The sequence below is a fragment of the Rhopalosiphum maidis genome, chromosome 1 (genome assembly GCF_003676215.2).
Source record: "Rhopalosiphum maidis isolate BTI-1 chromosome 1, ASM367621v3, whole genome shotgun sequence".
Classification (NCBI taxonomy): Eukaryota; Metazoa; Arthropoda; class Insecta; order Hemiptera; family Aphididae; genus Rhopalosiphum; species Rhopalosiphum maidis.
The window spans coordinates 7320456-7346469 of NC_040877.1; the positions used below are offsets into that span (position 1 = coordinate 7320456).

The window sequence follows — 26014 nt, forward strand, 5'->3', positions numbered from 1 at the left end:
ATATTTTTTAGGAGTAATTCAGTCCAGTCCTCAGAAAAAATGCATTATTTTCAATCCCTATCGGTTTCAAAAAAAAAAAACAAATGAAAATAGTTCAGTCCGATTCGGTTCGGTCCCAATCACAGTTCTTAAAATCTAAGTAAGCTATTTTTACGTAATACTATTGATTATAAATACTATAGATAACTCACTTAAAAACAATATCTTTCCATTGTAATATAAAACACATCATTGTTCAGTCTGAGCTAATATTGACTGAACCTTACGGTCCGGTCCGTTAACGGTCCGAAATGTTTTAAGATCGAACCGACAGTCCGGTCCCGGTCTACTCTATATGAATAAATTTAATAATTGGTCCGGTCCGGTCTATAAATAATACATAGCCATGGTTCGGTCCGAATTTGGTCTTCTATTAAAGTTTTAAGTGTGGTCTGGTCCGAATTCGGTCCCTTCCTTCAAATTTTAAGTCCGATCCGATCTTTAAAATAACGGACCGAGCAGAGGTCTAATACACTGATATAAATAAATATACATTTTGATCCAAATTTCCACTAAATTCCTTTAGTAAATTTAGAACAATATAAACATGAATATTATTGTGTTAATATTAATTTATAAATGGCATTTGCCATAATAAATTATAAAAAGTAAATACCGTATTTTTATTTGTTTTAAGTTTAAATACGCGCGTGTTTGTAGATTTAAACAATGCCTAAATTTGTGTCTAAAGTAATAACGGTATTATTATTATAAAACGTAAAAAAAATTCTGCAAATATGCAAAAAACATTACAGGGGGCACCCGGGTTTGAACCGGGGACCTCTCGATCTGCAGTCGAATGCTCTACCACTGAGCTATACCCCCGCCACGTCTAAAAGAGGATATTTTTAACTTACTTAAGAGAATATTAGCGCATGTATAATTCAATCACAAACTTTATTATGCAAAGACAAACTTGGTAAAATCATCAAATGGTAACACCACTAATCGACATATAAAAGTGAACAGTGAACATTATCTAAATTCTAAGAATTACAATAGTATATTATTGAATACAAATACACGACCACATGTTCACATTCATTGTCATTACAGTTGATAATACTATAGTACAAGCATGGGCGCAACTAGGGGGAGCTTGGGAGTTCTTAGCACTCCCAAATTTTCTATACTGGTTTTTTACAATATTTGTAAAATTTCTGATTTTCTAATTAATAATTTACGAGTATTGACCAGTAAAATTAATAATAATTTATCGTAATATAAATGGAAACTTCAAATGCGTCTATTATTGTAGTCTAGGGTAACCAGACGTCCCGTGTAAAATGGGATTGTCCCCTTTTTGATCATTATGTCCCGTTGTCCCGACAAACTTCGAACGAGACGCATCCCGTTTTTATAAGATAGTCCCGTTTTAATTCCGTATTAGCATATTATTACATTGTATTTTTAAAATAAATCGATCGAAGGAACAAATCTAAAATAGTATTATAACCAAATTTATAAATAACAGATAACAGCAAAACAAGAATCAAGGGCCCATGCTAAAGAACAATTAAATAAACAAAAGTGTTTAATAATTAAAAGAAAATTTTCCTAATTGTTTAAAAAAAATTGTATAACTTTTGAAATGCAACATTGTGTTGATTAATGATAATAAAAAAATTAATATTCCTAAACATTTGAACACTTTTAGCTTAGGTTAATTAACTCGAAAGGATAAAGTATAATAATTTTTTTTTTAGTAGGGGGGTGTAACAACTGTCCCATTTTTTTATTTTTTTTAAATGGTCACCCTATTGTAGTATGTAGGCGTACAGTATACGTGCACAAATACGTAGAATCAGTAGGTTCTATTTTTAAGAGGACGTAGTACCTCCATGTGTTGTCTCCGTCTTACACACGTACGACATGACAAATTTTCGTTCACCAGTTTCAGTATTGTACTGTTAGTTTTGATATTAAAGTGAATTGACCTATTATAAAATTTAAAGGTAAGATTATTATCCAGGGCCCCGCGTAGCTTTTTAATGTTATTATTATTTTTAAGTAAGTAATGATATTTTTGAAACTGTACATTTTAAAATTATCATAAATTCATAGCTGTTAGACCCTTGCACTAAACGATTACTTGTGAATGATCTTTTTCTGTAATGCGAAGAGTGAAGAATTGGCTTCGAACAAGTATGCAATAAAATTGTTTTAAAAATCTAGCTTCAATATATTATATTGAAAGAGAAATTACCAATAACATAAATATAGAAAACATTTTAAACAAGTTTGCATTAACTAATAACAGAAAAATTAATTTGTTATAACAATATATGAAATATGAATATTATGATATTATATAGGTACTATATAAAGGTACTCCCATACATTTTACCCTAGTTGCGCCCATGAGTACAAGTAGTAGCTAGTACTCGATACCTTCCTGTATACTTAAATACCAACTATAAAAAAATACAGCACACAATAAAATGTCAATACATGTGCGTATACTTTTTTCCAGATGATTAATAATAAATAAGCAATAAAAACAAATTTCTCTATTGATTTTATTTTGTCAAACTATTATTTATGTATTCAAATCATCATCATTTATAGACCATAATTTGTTTCTATTTATTTTTTATTTTAAATACCATAGTAACCATTAAAATATATTAGATGACAGATGTACAATAAATCACTTTTCTTGTTTAATTACTGATTAATATTCTTAAGTATAATTTTATGTTTATTCTTATATTAATATAAAATATTATAAGGAAATACAAAACTTAAAATGGAAAATGAAGATTACGAAGCAATAACATTTAACAATGTCCCAGTAAAAAATTTAACTGACTCTAGAAAATATTGTGATCGAAGAAAGATATTAGAAAATAAAGATAATTTTTTAATTAATGGTAAAGCACGAAATAATAAATACTTTTACTTATCATATAGCTACATACGAATTAAATAAAATACACTAATATAAAATAAAAAGCAAATCGATTATGTACTTAATAAATAATACAATACATACATCATAATAATATGTTACTTAGCACTTAGGTAGTTAAGTACCTATATAATAATGTATATGATTCCAAAACAAATTTACTTTTCTTAAAATAATTTCCAAATAAAAATTTTTATATTTTCTGAAATCTTGTGTGTCCAAAATTCTTTATTTTATAGAATTTTTTTTTTAATTTATCACGCTTATTAGATTCTGAACAGATCGATAAATGTCTAATACAATAATATCATGTGTATTTATTTTTATCAGTCCTCCTGTTTTGGAGCAACAAAAATGCTTCAATCTTCAACTTTTAAAGTGGTTTTAGGTAGAAACTGGATCTATTTGTTACTTATATACCTAAATACTTAGGAAAAACTGAAAAAAATATGGAAAAAGGTGAATAGCTCTTTCAACAAAAACCAGTATTTGATCAAATGTATCATGTTTTTTGTTGAAAATCAAATATTTATAATCATACATTTGAAATTTTCACCAAATATTTCTATTAGTTTTTTAAATAAATAATATAATTTTGTAAATATTTCATATCTTTTTAAGTTATCCATTTTTAAGCAATGGAAATGTTTTCTTTTTAAATATTTTGATTAATGTTGCTTTTTCTCTAAACCAAAAATCTGGAAAATGTAATATAAAGTTCTTCTTTAGTGGTTCCTACAACAATTAATTATTTTCGAAATACATATAGTTTTTAGAAATTCACTTTACAGCTAGGTGAATTTCTTAATTCGTATCGTTAGATTCGAGGTTACTTAGTCTATTCTGTTGAATCTTGTTTAATTGTATTAAATAAATAATTAAATAATTTTAGATTAGAAAAAAGTATTTTCTAATAAAAAAACAATATCATAAATAATAAATTAATTTAAAAAAATTAATTTTTCTAAAATATTAATTGGTAAGTATAACTAAATCAACAAAAATATTGTTCTTATTAAGAGAAGATTGGAGTCATTCCAGTATTTTTTTTTTTTTATTTTAACATAGATTCTGTAATTTATAACAGAGGTCACAAACATTTTATTCCAGAGCCATATAAAAAACTAAAACCTACTAAGATATACAACTTAGAACTGAGTTACTAAGTACTGATGAAACGAAATATCTTTAACAAATAGTATTTAATTAAAAGTTTACCTCCTAAAAAAGTTGTAGCCATAAAACTAATTTCTATCTTTTAAACTTGTTAGTGATTCTATTTGAAGGTTATTTTAATTAATATTTTGTAGTTCACGATAGAGCATTACGAAACAATATTGAATCAGTACACGAAAAAAGTGAAACTGAGGATTCGGATGAAAATGTAATTGTTTTAAAAAAAAAAGAAAGAAAAGTACTTAGAAAATGTAACATATGGAGACGTAAAAATATTGATAGGTACAATTTGTATTATTTTATGATTATCTTTTATAAAAATAAAACCATAACGAAACTTTTAACATTTTAAACTAGTATCGAAAATTCAGTGGCTAAGCGAAAACATCAACAAAAAATGATCGTACAACAACCTGTTGTTGATAAAATTGAAAACAGTGAATTTGAATTAGGCAATATTATGGAAGAATTAAATAACTTTATTGAAGGGAAATGTTTAATTTTCGATACAAATGAATATGAACGTAAATGGAACGACAAACATGTCAATCAGGAGAGATTATCTGAAGTTAAAAATACTTTAATTGAAATAAATAAAAAAAGTATGGACATTTATAATGAATTAGAAAAAACTAGTAATAAAGAAGATATACTAGTAATACACGAAGATATTGTTTCACTAAAAAGTAAATTTTGGTATAGCAAAAACATGAATTATTATAAATATATTATTTTAGAGGTCAAAATTCCCAGTATTTTTTTTCAAATTATTGGGAAAAATAAAAAAATAAACTTTACTCCAAAAGAATAACATTAGATACTTAAAATTTAGTTTTCAAAATATTTCGACTCTTTTTGAGTTATTTATAAACATAAAAAATTTTAAGTTATTTATTTAACTTATTTTAAAAATAAGTTTTTTTCTATAAATGTTAATAAAAAAATGTTCACGCGTTAAAAATTCTTAAAAAACTAATACAAACCCCGACATAACTTTTTCTTATATATTATGTAAGTCGTAAGAATACCTATGGACATACTTTTATTTTACATGTATTTGAAGTTAAATTTTGTACAATATTCATCAAAATCACGAAGATTACAAACTATAAGTATTTTGTAGTAGAACATTTATAACATATTTATAGCTAAGGTTAGAACATTAAATACAATGTACTTCTATGTATTTAATATTGGAACAAAAAATTATTAAATATATACAAATACAATCATCTTATTAATACTATAAATGTATATTATTAAATAATTGAATACTAAAAATATAATAAACACAGTGTTTGGGGCCTAAAGTAATACTATATATATAAATACAGATACTAAGTATTATTAAGTATTATTTATTAGTAAACTTAAGTATTATAAATACTATAGTATTTATAATCAATGGTAATACTTATAATAAAATAAATTACTTTAATCACATACTCATTACAGTGATCTACTCTCGACACCTAATGTGCAGCAGAGTGGTACTCATTGCCCACCTTTTTTTGTTTTAGAAAAAAGTTTAGATCTTCTTAAGGAAAAAGACGATATTATTGATAAACTATTAGAAGAACTAGAAGAATTATTAACCAAATCTTTTAATGAAACATCTTCTAATTCGAATGATCTGGATAAATTGAATGAAATCGCAAATAACAAATTAAAAATCCTCAAAGAAGAGCATAACAAGTACTACTTAGCTATAACTGTAAGTAGACATTAAATAATAATAATATTTATACAATGTACACCCATTACATTTAAAGAAATTGATCGAAGATACAAAAAATAACAAAAATAACAAAGATTCTACTGAATGGAGAATTTTGATGGATAAAATCATCGATAAAATATCAAGTGTAACATTAAAACGATTTGTATTAATTGAAAAGAACAACTTTGAATTATTAAAGCTATACAAGACTAATGAAGAGGAATTAAAAAACTTTAGAATAGAAACAACTGAGAATTATATTGTAAGTTATACGTACAAAAAAAAATGTATATAAAATAAAATAATAGTTTATGTTTATACAACATATATAATTATATATATATTAGTAATTCACAACTCAATGAACAGTGCTCTTATATTATTATTTATTACTATTAAATATAAGCGATGTCCTATATTGCTTATTAATTTAAACAATTGAGATATTAATAACTTGTAAATTGAAGGGCACAATTTAAATTTTATCAATTTTTTTAAGAGACACACAAACATAGTAAATAGAACTAAATATTTTAATCACACGTAGATTGGTACTTTTGTGTTAGATTTACAAATTAAAATAAAACTTTAGATATATTAAAATATGCAGGTACTTATATATTACATTAATGATTAATGTATGAGTTATTTATTATAGGGAGTTGATACCGATTTAGAGTTTGTAAAAATCAGATGCTCAACAAACATAAAAAAACTTAAATATAATTGTCATGTTTTAAAAAAAAAAATAGAAGACAATAATTTGAGAATAGTCAATCAAAAAAGAAGAGTTAATTTGTAAGTATATCGAACAAAAATCCAATACGTTTATATTAATAATACAACTAGCACTGAATAGTTTGCAAGAAACTGTTTATAACTTGAGAGAAAAATGTAAGAAAATTGAATCAGATCACACAACTCAAATATCTACAGTTGAAAAACAAATAATAAATATTAACAAAAAAATCGATCAACAAGAAAAAAGAGCTGACTCTATTGCAAAGAAAGATAATGATGATTATATACAATTATGGGACTTTCAACTGAATCAGATCATACGTTACATTAATAGTGTATAACATTTATATTTCTACTTTAAAAATTGATTTTATGTAAATTTTTTTTTTCAGATTCATGAAATCGATTGTTTTATACGTGAGTATTTAAGCTTTAGTGTCAAGACAACACATTTCGGCGAAAAGCTTACTTTAAATGACGACGATACAATAGGGCCACTTCTGAAACACATTAATAATCTAATATTGTATGAGCCTGCACACAACAATTCAGATACGAATAATTATGAACATATTAGAGACAAAGCTCTAAATAATCTGTTATTGGATTTCATTGTTAAGAACTCGAGTTTTATATTTGACCATAACTTACATGGAATTCTTGGCACAAATTCAATACGGAATTCATCATATGCTTATAACGCTTTGAGTGAATTAAAACTAAGTAAAGAATTTTGGCAGCTCATGAAATCTAAATTTAAACCATACATAACATGTATTGTTTGTAATTCTCAAATAAATTGGGAATCGGGTAAAATTATTGAAGTATCGGACAGTGAACAAAAAATTTTTAAAAACACAATATCAGATAATTGGTACTTACTTGTAGTTTTCAAACAAATCATTAATCAAGCCACTTAAACGCTTATAATAATTATTATAATACCTGGTTTTGTTGATAGCATCAACAAATTGAAATCGAATAAATATTTATACTTTGAGAAATTATGTAGAAATATATCTCAGCATAACAAAAATATTAACAAACTTATAAAAATAGATCCGTCTCGTCAATTTATCAATGACACGTAAGTATTTTAAATGAAAATTAAAAGTAATTCCTAATAGATTAAAATATTCTAGAAAAAATAAAATAACTATAATAGATATAATAAATTATATCCATTGCATACAAATTTCTAGTTTCTTAAAGAACTTTATAGTTATAGTTAGCTAATAAATGACTCTGCATATGTTTAATACCAATTTATTAACTCCTAAGCAATAGTATAATACTACTTATCATATAACCGCCAATAGGTACCAAGGCCGTAACTGAAAAAAAAATCAGAAGCCAGAGGGTCTAACATTATTTTTTTAATATACTCGTAGATACTGAAATTTTATAGTCAATAAACTATATTCACCACTAAAATGTTTCTACTTTTAAAAATTTCGGAGGGGGGGGGGTGGACCCCTGGACCCTGCGCCCCAGTTACGACCTTGTCTATTGGCTATTACTTTTAAGGCAACTTAATGAATTACAATGCTGAAATAATGAAATACAAATAACATTATTTGTTTGTGATTAACAGTGCATGTACAAACTATATTACTTTTGAAAATATTGATGAAGAACAAAATGATAAATATTCTACAATTTTAGTTGGTGGTATGTACGTAATAACTTAACAATTAAATTAAACTAAGACAAACAATTAATTAAGACATTCATTATGATTAATGAATTGTGCTTTAATTAATATAACTCATATATCCTCATTCATATTTAACTATTGTGTTTTAAAAACAAATCATAAATTTTAATAAAATTAGTAAAATAAAAAAAAGTATATCTAATTGAAACTTTATATATCTATGTATGAATTAAATTAAATTCAAATAGTACATTTAAAATGTAAAATATTGTATTGTATTATTTTAACCATTCAATTTATTTAGAAAATACACCATTTAATCATGCTCGATGTGAAAATTCGAATCACGAATTATTCATTGACAACGAGCAATTCATACGTATAATGAAAGAGATAATAAAAGAATCGCGATCAACGTATGTCCCAAAACCCAAGTCATTATACCATAGATTAAAAAAAGAATATAATTTTATACAGTGGAAGATCAGTGAAAATGATTTACAAGAATATTGGTCTCGAATCGTCAAATATATACCAAGTAGTGTTGATTCGTGGAAAATGTACTACGAGGAACTTGCTCGATATTATAAATTTTTAATCGGTAAATTAATATTATAGACCTCTAAAATATTTCGTTATTTAAATAATGCTTATAGTTCGCCGGAAAAAAATGCTAATTGCAAAAACGTTACAAACTGAAAATATGAAATTGAAAAAAACAATACACGAATTAGAGAATACAACATTAAGAAATATAATTATATGAACTTATGTCTAATATATACCTAATATCTTAATAAATGTTTTACCACCGCAATATATGTGAATAAATTTATTAAAAATCAAAGCTAATAACCATCACGGACATTATAGGTATGTCTCATCGTACAGCGACGCCATTTATGGTATCGCAAGGTATATACATGGGTGACCATATTTTTTCCTGTACCATGTTGGCCTACTTAAATTCTATGCAGCAGCAGTACCGCTAAAATGTAATAAATACACTAGAGATTTTGAATTTTGAAACTTAAAATTTTGTGTTACTGTTACATAAGCCATATACATATACAAAAACGTAAAAACTCACTTTTTTGTCTTGTATAGCCAATGATCACCTGTTGATGGTTTTTAGAAAAAAAATTGATTTCACGTCTATTGAAGAGTGTACAGGGTTTGTTAGACTTCTCCAAAAATGTTATAATATTCTAGACACCGTTGGCATATTACCATTCTGCGCATAAAATAAAACCCGTGAATGAATCCGGCCCTATGATTGGTATATACATCTGGAACGGAAATTTAATTTATTAGCGACTTATTAAACTTAATATGGTTTAAGTACTCGTAATATGATAACACACAGTTTGATATTTGATTTTATTCAATAGCAAGAGCATAATTAAAGGGTGATGAGGGGGAATAGATTTTACAATACTTATATAATTTAATATTAATCCAACTATAATATTATAAATAATAGAGTTTAAGATTGTTTTTTTTTTTTTGAGTCATATATAATTTACAGTTTTTGGCAGATAAATCATAGAGTACAGTTTTTAATATTTCTTTACCGAAATCTATGTAAATATCAAATTTATATTAAGAAAAGTATTTGTTAGATAAGTCTTCGTGGGCCCCTGAACAAGCGTACAAAATGCGGTCCATTATTCTGTTCAAATAAATAAATGAAAGGTAAGTACTATATTTCATTTTTCATGGAGTACTAGATAGTAGATCACTGTAATCAGTAAAAATGTGTAAAATTCAAATTCAATACTACCTACCTGTTGTATCATTTAATACACTGATTTTATGTATCTGTTTTTTCAAACAAAAACAATTTTTTGTCTTTTTAAGAGTAAGAGTAAAGAGTAATTGCGAGACAGAAATTGTTGTCTAAAATTACAAACAGATATACTTTGCAGTGAACTCTCTAAGTTCATTCATTGAGTATTGTGAAATCGAGATAAAGTCATGATAAACAAACAATAATTAAAATACGGAATAATCCACAATACTATGATTGCACGAGGGAATTTAATATTTATTATTTATTATATATTTTGTTACGTATAACTATCTTTATTAATTATTGAACTATATTACTATAAATACTATCGTACAAGGTATGTCTATCGACTGTCATCTATATAATTATTTATACTACCGCCTGTATTAATTAACCTGAATAAATTTATTTATTAACTATTTAATTTTAATTTTTTTAAAAAATAAAAATTCTCAGATTCATTTGCCAACGACCATACCATGTTGAATACACCAGTTTTCGTCTAATCACTGAAGTTAAGCAACATCGGGCGTAATTAGTACTTGGATGGGTGACCGCTTGGGAACACTACGTGCCGTTGGCATATTTTATTATTTATTACACTATTTTAGAATCGCAATAAATTATAATATATAGATAATCATAATATTTTTAGTTTGTATAACGCTTTTTTTTCAATCGAATCAATTATTTTTTAAATGGTGGATAGAAACATAAGACTTTAAATAAAAAAAATATTTAAAAATCTTAAATAATCATTATTTTTATCCTAAAATTTAGAATTATTAATGTTTAATACATACAACATAAATATTATATAAATTTTCATTTTTTTGTAACTTACTGTAAATAACAATTTTAAGCTAAACATGTGTTGTAAGGTACTTATATAATATTTTTTTCATTGTATATTATGTATATATAATATTCAGTGGCGAACTTATTAGTCACAAAGCCTCGGTGCAGCTACTAAAGAAGAAATCTTTTTTTCTTTTTTTTTGGTACTTGACTGGGGACCTTAAGGGCCTCTGGGCAGCTGCCCAGTTTGCCTAAGTGGAAGTTTGGCCCTGGATATACTATTATTTATTTATATCTAGTACCTACTATCTATTGTCTAATAAGTAATATATTAATATATATATATACCTTTATTGGCTTTATTATATGCCAAATAATGGTTACTTATTAATATATAGCACATAAAATAATAATTATTCTATTGCAAATATTTTATTCATTTGAAATTGCTATACTGATATATCATCATTTTCTTGATTATATAAATAAATAACGGTCAAGTTATTGCACATAGAGAGGTAATGATTAGTTTCAATAAACATCCTTTGCCACTGGTGAAAGGGACGATTTACATTGTAAAATCATGTAGAAACTCGCGCGTGTTTGGGACAATGGGGCGCATGACGTGTGCATTTCTCGTGTGACGCCAGAGACAAGGGACGGCCCAATGAGGGTCTCTGCCACCAAGGCCAAATCTAGATTCTTGAAAACGCAGAGGCCAATGATAGGGCCGCCAGCGACTCTGGTCAGCATGACCACGTCGCCTTTCATATCAGTGCTTCCGCACCGGTCATATTATCAACATCTTTCAACATTGGATGATGCTAGCGACAATTGAGCCTGTTTTTGAACGAGCTGAGACAGTGTTGTTTTTACTCGGATTCACGTGTTCAGAGAGATTTTCATTTCTGTCACCTTACTATATCATCGCATAACATATATATATATATATATATATATATACTGCTGCGAGTCAGGTAAGAAGCATAATAATAATATATTATTACATTACATTACTGTTTACTATTACAATCAAGACATATATTCTATTTACTGTGTACTTGATAATATTCTCGAATACACGACCTTGAGAGCCCTCCGACTATCAGGATTAGGTAATAGCGTAAGTCTCCAGTTGATTTGAAAAAAATACGTTAAGGTTAAATTAAAATCATGTTTATGTATTGGTATTTGCAACTTATAAAAAAATAATAAAAAGATTATTATGTATAATAATTATAATATATGCTGATTTCTAAGTTAATACTTAAATACCTATGTAAGGATATTTTTTTAAATTACTTGACGGTACTAATAATAAATAGTTTATAATATTTTTATCGATGGCTACAAAGCACGATTTAAGATGGTAATATCTTAAATGATACTACAAAGTAATGCAGGCTACTCATAATAATCCATTGAAATTAACAAATTTATTGAACATGTAGTTGAAGAATTTGGAAAAACTCCTAGCTATTATTAAAAAATATAAGTTGTTAGTCGATACCTAATTATTAATATTATATAAAATAAAATATCACTAACGTTCAATTTTTTTTTAAATGTCAGTGGTTACAAGTACACCCCCTCGCACCGCCTGTGAGTATACTGTATATACTATATATGATCAAGGGTAGTAGCCAGAAGATTTAATACCACGGTATTAGATGAAAAGGTCGGGCAACTTTACTTTATCTTAGATTATTGCTTGACCGAATGAGAACGAATCAAAATATGTTATCAGCCTTATTGTTTTGTTCAATTATCAATTGGAGTGATAATAATTCCCGGCGTCCCGCCATAATGATAATATATTATTCTCGTACCTACGTTCTCAGACTAAGAGTTGAATTTATAGTAAAATTTAAAATACCATGTCAAATCTTACTTTGTGATACGCGATATTATTATTTCAATCATCAGTTAATCGGACATTCTTTAAAAGGAATTTTCAATTACTAGGAACTGAGATCAAACAACAATACAAAAATGTAGACAATTTACATCATGGTGCATGAGTACTTACACAAGCAATGATCAGTGGATGCATGATTGGTGTCATTTTATGATGTTTTATTGTGAATAGTTCTATAGGAACCTATTGTAATCCATCATATATTTTTATTGTAAGTAACTTATTACCTGTACTTTGAAGAAATTTTAAAAAAGTATTATTTTATATATTACAATTTTCAGATAATAATAGATATTTCTTATTTTTTAGTGTCTGCAATAAATTAAAAATGGAAAACATTGAACAGAGTATGCCTAGTTGCGCTCTTAAATGTCTTCGAAACGTTGAAGATGTTTCTCAAAATGTACATAAAATCAAATATGGAGTGGTACGTATTTACATTGAATGTGCTATTATAGATATTACCGATTAATTTTGAAATAATTTGTGTAATATTTATTATTTAGATTTATTACCTAGCTTTTTCTTTATTTTATATCTAATACAGCTTAATCAACCTAATCTTATAGGTTATAAGTATTGAATTATGATTAGTAAAAAAAATCTACTTTCAACATAATTGAAAAAATGAATATACTAAATTTAGTATAATTATACTAAATATATTTAACAAATTTAACTAGAAATTGTTGTTAATTTAATCAAATTTATATGTTTATGAGTAGAATTTATTTTAAAATTTTATCTTAAACATTTTTTCATATTCTTAAACCAAAGTAATAAACTAATATGATATTTAAGAATATTTTTATTCAAACTAAGGTGTTATTTTTGTTAAATCTTTTGTATTTTATTATATTTAGAATACTATTGGAAGAGGATTAAACAATGATATCATACTCAAAAATTTAAATGTATCAAGAACTCATTGTCATTTACGGGTTGAAAAAAAAGAATCTAAAGATATTGCATATATCAAGGATTTAGGTGTAAGTTTACTGTTTTACTCATAATACCTATTATTTATACACAAGAAATTTTATGTCGAATTATATACATTTTAGATATAGCCGATATAGGTACTATGTTACAAATACTAAGTATAGAATAAGATAATTTTAATACTCTACATAATTTTTGTTTTTCCTTATACTAAAATAATTACTGAATAATTTTAAATATTGCATCATTTAATTGTGATTTATTAATAGATAGGATTATAAGAAACATAACAGTTTTCAGTATTAAAGTAAAAACAAAAATATAAAATCAATACTTTCTTTTCTTCGCTGATAATCTAAATAATAATTATTATTTTAACAATGTTTTATATATTATGTCTACTATCTAATTATTTATAAGTTATTACTTTTGAGATATATATATTTTATAACACTAGATATCTAGATAATATTAATTGTCAACACGATATAACCCTCTAAAAAAATGATTTATAACAAACAAAGTTGACAACAATAGCTAGATTTAATATGCTTATTAATATGCTAATGTGCTTATTATTATTATAATCATTTGCTAAAAATAAAGCATTTGCTTATTTTTATGAATTGACTTAAAATGTAGCAGAGTGCTATGGAAGTGTATGTCATGTTAAAACACATTCAATCATGAAATTTGCTTTTTTTTTCTCAACAATTTTTTAAAAATATGATTATTTCCAATTTTTCTGATTATTTTTGCTTTTTTGACCAGTTTTTCTACTTTTTATGGTTTTTTTCAGAAAATCTATAAACAATAAGGCAAAATGTCTCGAAAGTGAAGTCTGATTTTTTTATAATATAAAGATTTATTTATTTATTTTTGATTTTTAGTTAGACAACTTTCCCAATCATTTTTTTCAATATTTTTTGTAATATTTAATTATATTAATTTTAGCACTAGTTACAAATTATGTCTAGACTCTAGTACCATCTTTATCATTAAATATCTTTACTCACATTTAAGTTTTTTAAATGCTTATTTGAGTGCTTATTATGATATTTTTAAGCACTTATTTTAAAGATTTTAATTGCTATAAGTCTCGAGCCCTGATTATAATTATTAGTTATTTAATTTAACTATACATTTTAAATAATTCCATAATTTAGTTAAAAATGATTTTAAAACTATATTCATTACAATAACATTCGATATAATTATTTTTTCAGACATCAAATGGGACTTCTGTTGGCAATTTAAATTTAATTGAGTTTGAAGAACATCAGTTGAATGACTTAGATATGATTGTGTTAGCTAGTGGTGATGAAGGAGTCGTTTTACAATATATTGATCAAATAGATCGTACTATTAGTTTTTCAAATATATGTGTGAGTTTAATTTGTTATTTTTATGAATGTTTAATATTATAATATATAACAGATACAATTATATATGTATTATGTAGAATAATAAAAGAAAAGTACTTAGTGAAGAAAATATAGATGATGAATCAACTGCTGTAAAAATTCCAAAATTAGGTATGTTTTCATAAGTATATATTATTGTCAATAACTAAGTAGTTCTGATATTCAAAGACTCTAGCATTAGTTGTATTACTTAGGATATAAAAAAAATCCAGTGAGCAGAAAAAATATTGAATTTTTTTTTCATTTAAACTGCTATTTGATACATTATAGTACTATGTTTCATTACAATTTGATTTTAGTTCTGGAAAAGGATGTTGGTTTTATTGTGCTTATGAGTGAATAAATCTTAATCCAATTCATGGTCTGTAATTATTTTGTTCTAGATAGGATAATTATAACCCAAAAATAGAAATCAAATAATCATTTTAAATATCCTAAAAAATTATAATAATTATTCCTTTTTATATAAATTGTAACTACTGATTGTAGTTGCTAATAAAAAATATGAAGAATGATGATTTTATCAATACCATATAGTTTTATTTTATTAAAATTATATTAATCTTTAAATATTTTAATAATTTATTTTTCAGTTGCAGCTCCAGATGAATGTAACATATTAAAGAAACCATTTTCAAATCCAGATACCGATCTATCAAATGCCTTGAACATTTTGCCTAATGTTACTAATAATTTACAACATGCAGATTTAAATCAGTCGACATTAGTTGATGCTGTTTTGAAGCCTAATATAAATAATGATGATCAAAATTTACCAGCTAAAGACCCCAAAATAATTCCTTCATATAATACAGAACCTTCTTGTTCTTATTATAAAGATAATATATTTAGTTCAGTGAAAATAAAAATTGAACCTGATACAATAAATAATGTATTTAGTCAAGGAACATATCGCAATGAAGAAGATAGTGTTATCGTAGTTTATTCGTCAGATGAAGAAAATGAAATAAATAAAAATGGTTTAGAATTATCAAGCAATATAATTGACAAACAAAAAGAAATTAACATAAAACATTCATATCCGTCTACTTCAAAAATAGAAAATAATTTGAACCTTCCAGAATTGTTTCAATGTCAAAGAAATGATACACCGAGTGATAATAAAGATGATTTAATTTTCATACCACCAGATCCGCCTTGCATACCACCTAACTTGAATTCAAATAATATAAATCCTGCGATAAGTGATAGTGATACTGAAAATGAAAGTGATAACACTAGTAAATACCCTAAAATCATTGATCCTTTTCCAATGAAAGTTAATAAAAAGGGACAAACAAAGCTACTAGTTGAGAATAAATATATAATAAAAACTCGAGCTAAATCAGAAAAAAAAATTCATGATAAAAAGAAAGTAGAAGAAGAAATTGTTGATCAAAATAAACAATTTATTCAAGAAAGACAATTAAGACTTAAGAAATTGGCTACTAATAACTCATCTAATGAGTCTCCAAAAATAATAAATGAAAATCCATCAACTAATGACCTTTTTATTGATAACCCTTCAACAATTGGTCAATTAAAAAAAAAAAAGAGAGTATCTAGATTAGAACAAATAAATAATGATAATTGCATACCAAGTACATCAAAATCCCATTTACCTAAGCAAGAGATTCAAAAAAAAGTTGAATTCAATTGTCAAAAAATAACACCAACCATAAATGTTCAAAATGATCAATATTCATTCTCTAATTGTAAAAATGTAGGCTCTTCGACTATACCAATTATCAAACCAATTAATTTTGTTTTTTATGATACACTTAGTAAAATATGTAAGTGGAATGCAGTGTGGTTATATGTAAGTTACATTAAAATTACAATTTACATATTTTTTGTTTTAAGTTTTTATCTATTTTATTTTGGTATTTTTATATAGGAGGAAAAATTTGTGAATACATCTCCACCGTTGGTAAAAAATATCTATAAAATGAAAGAACAATTTGATACTCCATCTGAGTATTTGTCTACAATGAAATCAATATTGTTCTATGAAATTTGGTCAAAAATAAGCGAATCATATCATATGGTACTTAGTAAAAATCCTAATTTGGAAAAGTATATTTTTGAAAAATCTTCGAAAAAGTAATTTTTTATTTTAATAATTATATTTATTAAAACATTTTATTGTGATATAGTAAAATATTTAAGTTCATGATACACTCATGTCTATTGTTTAATGAAACTTATACTCAACAATATTAAATATCTATTTTTTTTTTTTTTTTTGATAAATACACCAAGCTACTCCAACTAAGCAGGCTTATTTTAGATTAATGTTTCCCAACAATTTTAGTATGCAAACCCACAAATTTAACGTCTGTTGTGTGAAAAAAAAATTAGTATGCTATTATATAGTGATCAAAATCCAATGTTTAACTTCATCAATATTATTGTAAGCAGTTTTATTATTTAATTTTAGCAAAATGCAATACTGAATAATGAATTCATAATTCTGTTAAATATAAAAATTATTTTTAAATTTAAATTCATTTTTCATTTTTCTTGTTATTAGTTTATGAATAGCAACCTATCAAAAATAATTAATGATTCAATCTCGTGTCACAACACATCATTTGTAGGCAGAGAAACATTAGTATAGAGTGTAAACACTTTCATAAATCAGTGGTTATTACATCTATGAATTATTTTATATTTTAGATAATATTTTTTTTTTTACATTATAATAATTAATGTTTTAATTTTTTAATTTTTCTGCGCTATGAATGTATAATTTTTTATTTTTTATTATGATTTTAATGTAATTTATATTTTCTAGAAATTTACCTCTCCCTACATTTGACATTCAATCTGTCAATAAAGAATTTTCCTCATCAGTGCCAGCATTAAAATCTATTAATCAGCCATTATGGATTTTAAAATGTATAGGTAAGTGACATTATTATTATTATTACCTGTAATAATATCTAATATGCATATTGCATAGATTTAATTTATATAAAAAATAGATGAAGAAATCATAATTTTATCTTGTTGGTTATATTAATTAAAACATGTTTGATTTGAATCTAACTAAAAGTAATTATTGGTGATGGCTAAATTTTGAACATGAATCATCAATAGTATTCATCCCAGATCTTTCAGGACACTTTATAAATGCCTGGTCTGTGGCATATAAAACGATATACTAATGATAACTATATTAGATTTGGGCTTAATATAAAACATAAAAATAAACATATTTTTTAAAAGTATGATAGACTTGACATGCCATAAAATTATAAATTATCCAAGAGAATGCAGCCTGTGGGCCCATAGGTTGGCCACTAATGTAAGGCTACAACTTAATCTAAATTAAGGTATTTAATGAGCAATCAATATAGTTATATCTTTATGGTTCATTATTAATATTAAATTAATTATGTATACATTTAACCCAATGTTATGTAAATGAAAAGTTGCCATGTGTATTATAAAATTGCTCAAGCTTTTGAACTTTAAAAAACTTATTTATAACAAAAAAAAATCTCAATTCAATAAATAAAATAATATAAACAAAGCAAATTATTTAATAATTCAAACAAAAAATGTAAAAAAGAATAATATATATATTGATCAATTGGCCTGGAGAAAATGATTTATTTGGCATGTAACCAACAAACTATATTAATAAAAGTTTGTATAGCTACACATACAAACTACTCTCTAAACTTTTGAACTTTCCTAGTATTTCTAAGAACAATCTGTAAAATTATGATAATTAGATTTGTACTTGTTAAGTCTACAAATACAATCACACTCATTTGTCTTTTATGTAAAATAATAGAAATAATATTTTTTCTTTAGGAACGAATAAGAACATTGAAACTTTAACGGGATCAAGAAATTCACTAAAGGGATGCTTATGTATTGTTATAGTACAGTCAGAACACTTTGAAACAAATGTTGTAAATAAAAAGCCAATAAAATCTAAAAATATTTTTTTTGCTTACGTTAATAATGCAAAAAAAATTGGTAAATAGTTGTCAATTTAAAATTTTTTTCATTGTATTTAATTGTTATTTTTGATTTTTTAGGGTACCACTCAAATTCTCAATTGTACATAGAACTTATTGTGACAAAAAAGACTGAAAATATTCCAAATGGAACACATATTCACTTGATGGTAAAAACTAAAGAATTTATTAAAAATTAATATTTTAACTATTATTAGTATATTATGTACTTCCTATAGTGAATAAAGTGAATTCATAATTAATAATATAAAAATGAACCCAATTTTTAATCTTTGTAGGTATGTACTCTAAAGACAAACTAAAATTTTAAATATAAAATAAATCAACAATCAATAATAATATTTTTATAAAAATACAAATAACTGTTTTTAATTGTTTGGCATGAATATAAAATTAAAACTAATACATAATATAAGTATAAATATATTTTATTTTATTTTTTTACTTTCATATACAGTGTACTCTCGATTATTCACAGAATAGGATGACAAGGCATCTACGGATAATCCGAAAAATTAAAATTACGAATTAAACGTATCAACAATTAACAAAAAGTATTAATATGTATTCAACAAGTGTATTGTATTTTACATTGTTATCAAGTAATTGGCTATCCCAACTCAATTAAACCAATAGTTATGTATAATGTAAAGATATATATTTCTTTTTTGTATACATAAATATATGTAGATGATTCCGCAGAAGACAACGGATAATCGAAAGTAAACTGTAAATGTAAATGTATACATATTAGAAGCTATTGTACAATTGTTATATGTTGTTAGGTATGAAATGTATTTTAAAAAAACTGAAAATACATCCAATGTATATTTAATTTGTTAGAAAAAAAAATTTTAATTTATCTTTATGGGTTATTATTTGAAACTGATACAATGAGTACACCAAAATAATAGCTAATTTAATAAACTATATTATTAATTTTAGGAGATATTTTATTTGCACTCAGAACTGCGTTTATTTCAAGCTTTAAATAATGTGACGACATCTTCACTATGCAAAGCACTCATCACTCCACAGTTGCATAACTACAGTATTGATTCTTCAAAAGTGAATTTAAAAAATTATAACATAAATGTAAATAATGCAACATCTTAAGTTAATTGATTATAATAATTTATTTTTATTATGATTATAATTTTATTTAGAGTTTGTTATTGAACAACAGTCAAAAAGAAGCTATAAAAATGGCTATAACAATTTGCAATTCTGTAGAACCAAATGTAGGTTTGATAATTGGACCACCAGGCACAGGAAAAACTAATGTTATCTGTAATATTATTTTAAGTTTAATGTCTAACAAATTGACCAAAACTAAGACTAAACCTAAACTTCTTATATGTGCACCTTCTAATGAAGCTGCTGATGTGATAGTTAGACGAATAATAGAAATTAAAAAAGACTTAAAACGTAAGTTTCTATTTATTTTGTTTCATAGAATAAAAGTATAACTAAAATTTAGATTAATTAATTCAGATGAAGCCCAATTTGATGTAATACGAGTGAGTAGTGGACAAAAATATGATCCAAATTCACCTATTTTTAATGTACTGCTGGATACTGTAATCAAACAAAGAATGGAGAATCCTTTGAATGAAGCTGATGTAAGATATAAATATATTGCTTTTATTATATTTAAAATTTAAAATTATTTAGCATGATTGTTTAATTAGCGACAAGGTCAAACAAATAATTCATTCATATACACCAATAAAAAAGATCTTGAAAATAAAATACTTCTAAATGCTGAAGTTGTTGTGACAACATTGAACTCCTGTTTTTCCAAGACAATGGAGGAAACTTTCAAGCCTTCCGTTATTAAGTACATTTTTTTTTTTAAATTTGAATAATAATTTGATATTTTATGTTTATTAATTGTATTATTTATCATTGAATAGTTGTCATTTTACTGCCTGTATAGTAGATGAAGCTGGACAATCTATAGAACCTCTAATTTATGTTCCGCTACTACTTGGTATTGATAAATTAATTTTGGTTGGGGATGATAAACAGCTTCAACCATTAGTAAAGAGTAAGGTAAGTTAAGTATATTAATATATTCATTACAAAATAAAATAAAACATATAGTTTTAAAATTAATATGCTTTTCCTAAAAATTAATTTATTGAATCTGAACAACATATAACATTTATAAATTAAATGTAGGTGGCCAAAGATAATGGCCTAGGTATTTCTCTTTTCAAACGGCTTATATCATGGTTTGAACATAAACGCTCCACACGAAAAAGTTTTCCAGTTACTATGTTGAATACGCAATATCGAATGCATTATGAAATTTGTTTATTTCCATCAACATACTTTTATAAAGGCATAGTTAAAACTGCACCATCTGTCAAAATAAGAAAGCAACTGCCATTTCAGCCATACATGATCCTAGAACATGAAAGTCAACAAGATGATACTGGGTATACTATATTATACATATTTTTAAAAATTGTCTGATCAAAAATTTTTATTTTCCTTTAGTGAGTTAAATATTGGTGAAGCATATATGATTGTAAGTCTGGTAGAAATTTTACTCAACTCGGAATGTCAATCACTGACCGTTGCAGTCTTAACACCTTACCATAAACAAAGAGAGCAAATAAATGGGTTGTTAAAGAAAAAGTAAGAACTCTATAGTAATAATATATAAATTATATAAATATATATATAAAATAATAATAGTACTATTATTATTTTAATTTTCTTCTAACACAAATATTTTTAAAGGAAGATCTCAATAAATGTCAATACAATAGATTCATTTCAAGGTGGTGAATGTGATGTATTATTAATTTCAACAGTTCGTACTAATGGAGTCGGATTTATGGATGATATTTGTCGTTTGAATGTTGCTTTAACGCGTGCTAAGCAATCATTAATAATATGTGGAAACTTCATGTCTTTGAGAGTGAGCTATTTTTATAAAAGTATTTCTCTTTTAACAAGAATATAGTAGTTTTAGTAATCCTTCAGCTATGTGACAATCTTATACATTTATACTCTATTCAATTTAAGAGTACACTGGTTCATGCATATACATCTGACTACTGTATGTTGCCAGACCCTCTGATTGATCATTTGATAACAACCGTTATCAAGTGTACAGCGGTATGATGGAAAAACAGGTAATGATAGCAGTCTGTAGTAGTGGTGATGATCAGTGGATAGACTCTAGAATCAATTACCAGTAATGGGTAGACGTAAGCAAACACAGCAAGTTTTCGTTTACCGTCCAGTGTACTCTTAAACTGAAGAAAGTATAGTAATCTCTAGCCCTTTTTATTTTTTATAGCAATAAACAATATAAAATCAATAAATTTAACTAACAAACCAAATAAATCAATTAGATACTTAATCCAAATATCCACCATATTGTGTAAATTATTACTGCAACTACTATAATTTTGTACTATTTGTACTAAGGTGTGTATGTACGTGTGATATGTACAGAGCCGTGCCGTCATAATTTGGCGCCTGGAACAAAATTAAAAATATTCACCCCCCTCCATTAATTTATTATTTAATCTTTTTCCTTTTTTTATTTGGTATTATCGTATTGATATTTAATTATACATTATTAAACATTTTTATAAAAATAATATAGTAACTTAGATATTAGTAAATGGTGCAATACTGTAATTATATAATAATAAGAAATAATAATACAAATATAAATTAATATTTGTTATTTAAGTATGATTATAATATATGATTTTAAAATTTTGCTTTTTTATTCTAAAAATGATTTATTTTCTTACTTTTAAACCCAGTAAACTTATAAATTATTTTGAATTTTATTTGATAAATATGTAGTTTGGCCATGATATTTTAAATGGCTTGATACAACAGAATCATAATTACTAATAAGACTATTAAATTTAAGAATATTCCATAGCCAAGCTTTCCAATTTCATTATTAGATCCTCTCAAAGCAAAATTGTCTACACTAAAAAATCTAACACAATCAATTTCAACTTTTAAATTAAAATATGTCTCCATTTATCCTTTTCATTTTTCATTTCAATTTCCAATGCACAATCAATTGTATTATTTTTTAAATTTGTATTTACATTTTTCCATTTAAACATATTCATATGGTGTTTGTTGCTATTTTCATGGACAGGTATTTTTGGATTTAGTTTTTCCAATTATTAAATCCATGTTTTGGATTTGTAATTGCTGGTGAAGTAATTGTTTTATTAGCAAAAAGCATTCATGGAAAACAGTATAAAGATTTGGTTTTATTGCTGTACATTAACCAAGAACACTCAACTTTTTCACCGTTTGAAAAGATTTTAGTAAATCAATTGATAGTGAAACGTCTTACTACTTACATCTTACATACTATACTTATAATAGAACAATTTTAATTGTGACTATTGTACTTAAAAATTTTTGAAATAAAAACAATATTTTGTCGAGATATTGCTATATACTCAGTGTATAGTATGATACACTATATTATACTATACACATTATAAAATCTTTCCAATGGCCAATAGGCAATAAACTTTTTGATACCCTCTTAAAATTTGCACCTGAGGCACAGACCTCCTTTACCCCCCCCCCACCACCACCACCACCACCACCACCACCACCAATATGGCACGGCTATGGACATGTACACATTTATAGTGTATGTACTATGTATATGTATATATTTCTAGGGAGAACGAGTATGGTCTGATTTATTAGAAGATGCAAGAAAACGTAAATTAATTAAAAAAGTATCAAAAAAAGTCATTACTAATTCTAGGGCTTTGCTTGCTATGATAAGATATTAATATGTATTTGATATATATGAAGTTTATGACAACCTTTAATATAAATTATAAATTGTAATACTTTTTAACTTATATGAAATTGTTTTTCTCAACATAAATTTCATAAATTATTTATAATAAATAATTTATTAAATTTGTTGTATTAAGAAATATTTTAATGATGTAATAATTACTAGGTACCTGAATAAAAAGTATATTCTCAGAAATATACGTATCACGTTTTATTTTTGTTATAAATATAAATAATATTGATCTAAATATACATATAATTGTATATATTTTAGTAATGACTGTTTATATAACTATTTTATTATTTTATTCTCCATTTACAAATTGACCATTAATTTGTTTTGCTACTTCTTGCTTGATATGCATGTATATTTTTTTTTTATATTACATGCCAAAATGTATTAGAGTAAATTTGACAATAAATTATATTTAAAATATTAATTTATTTTAGGTATTCATATAAGTGACTAAATGTTAAAATCCCAATTGAATCTGGTATTAATTAATATTTAACACAATATGAATATTGGCAAGTCCTTACAGTTTGGTTTGGTACAAGAAATTTAATTTTTTACGAAGTCAAGTAGGTAAAATAACAATATATTACAATTTAAATATAGGTAATAATATAATAAATCCTACTAATTATCCTAGACTGACAAATCATCTCCGTTTAGAATCGTTTTTTGTATACCATATGTCCGTATACTTACAGTGATAACTGTCATTGCATTCAAATTTAACACGCCCATTATAGTGACTCTCCAACCTCCTTCTCTACTATACAGTTGCCAGATATCCACTTGCCCACTCTTTTTTAAATTGTTTAAATTTATATTTAGTGAACGACATAAATTCAAACCCATATATAACACACTTTGACTTTATTGTCCAAATAATTTGTTAAATAATTTTTGTTTTAATTTTTCTTCTCTAGGATTATGATATAAATAATATTAGTATTATTATTATTATTATTATATATATCAGGGGCGTATACAAGGGGGGACGTGGGGGTCAGATGTCCCCGTTGGATTTTTATTATTTTTTTTTGTTTTTTCTTACATTATGCAACATGCACTAAAATGCAATATTTTGTGATATTATGATCTATCGAGCTATTGAATTATGAAAATTTTCTCAATACTAAATACCATTATAATTTTATTTTATTTGTAGCAAAGTAATGTTTATTTAGTCGAAATGTTCAATAATTACTATGTTTATATTTTATTATAGTATATCTTATTATTTATAAAGACAGTACTTTATATATAATAATATGTATGTATGCTCGACTAAAAGGGCTATGCTTCCACTGTGAGCCCGTGTTTAAAATGTTATCAGATATTATTACATTATGAGAAATAACTAATGAGATCATTATCGCTATGGGTTTAGTTCACCGCGTATACGTAGCACACTAGTACATAGTACGTACTACGTACCTACCATTTATTTATCTGAAATCTATAAAAAGACACTCACGGGATTGTTGAAAATGTGTGAAAATGTCAAATACATTACAGGAACGGCTAAATGGCCTAACACTTATGCTAGTTAATAGATATATTTAATTACAGCAGAAATTTTAGACTAACTAGGAAAAAAAATAGAAAACTAGATTTGTTAATTTAATTATTATTTATTTTATTTATACATTTAATGATGTAGCATTTTATAATTCAGAAATTTTGACTTTATGGAGTATTGGAGTGAATAATCTACCATATTGTGTTTAATGTGAATTTTGAATCAATTCAAATTATATTCATTCAAATTTCATTGTTCATCATTTGTTTTTATATTTTACTACCAAAATAAAAAGTTTTGGGAGGGCGGGGGATTTTTCAATTTCCCCTCCCATTTAGCTTTTTTTGGTTCCCCCTTTTTCAGAAATTATGTCTACGCCATTGATATATATATATATTTATATACATCAACTACGCGCGACACAACGGCGATAATTGAAACAACCAAACTAAATATAATAAATACTGAATGTGAGATAGTAATAATGAAATGCGTCATAATGGATTGGGAGGACCGGTTCGCACCTCAACGCGAGATGCGGCCGCCGTGAT

The 26014-nt window shown here is 25.4% G+C and overlaps 1 protein-coding gene and 2 non-coding genes across 3 annotated transcripts; 2 read left to right on the top strand and 1 right to left on the bottom strand.

Annotated features, from left to right (window-relative positions):
• Positions 1-792: 792 nt before the first annotated feature.
• Positions 793-864, bottom strand: Trnac-gca. The gene has a single exon. It is a non-coding gene; the product is annotated as a tRNA-Cys (tRNA).
• A 9636-nt stretch (positions 865-10500) lies between these two features.
• Positions 10501-10619, top strand: LOC113550741. Its single transcript, XR_003405052.1, has one exon. It is a non-coding gene; the product is annotated as a 5S ribosomal RNA (ribosomal RNA).
• Positions 10620-12662: 2043 nt separating this feature from the next.
• On the top strand, positions 12663-23987 carry LOC113557838 (helicase sen1-like). The gene is made up of 19 exons (XM_026963656.1): positions 12663-12963; positions 13062-13179; positions 13616-13741; positions 14921-15079; positions 15157-15229; positions 15712-16937; positions 17016-17221; positions 17916-18025; positions 18944-19111; positions 19174-19262; positions 20059-20208; positions 20280-20541; positions 20608-20735; positions 20805-20953; positions 21030-21168; positions 21298-21557; positions 21619-21759; positions 21865-22045; positions 23805-23987. Exons 2-19 carry the CDS (start codon positions 13081-13083, stop codon positions 23919-23921), a joined length of 3783 nt encoding a protein of 1260 aa, XP_026819457.1. The 5' UTR covers positions 12663-12963; positions 13062-13080; the 3' UTR covers positions 23922-23987.
• Positions 23988-26014: the final 2027 nt, after the last annotated feature.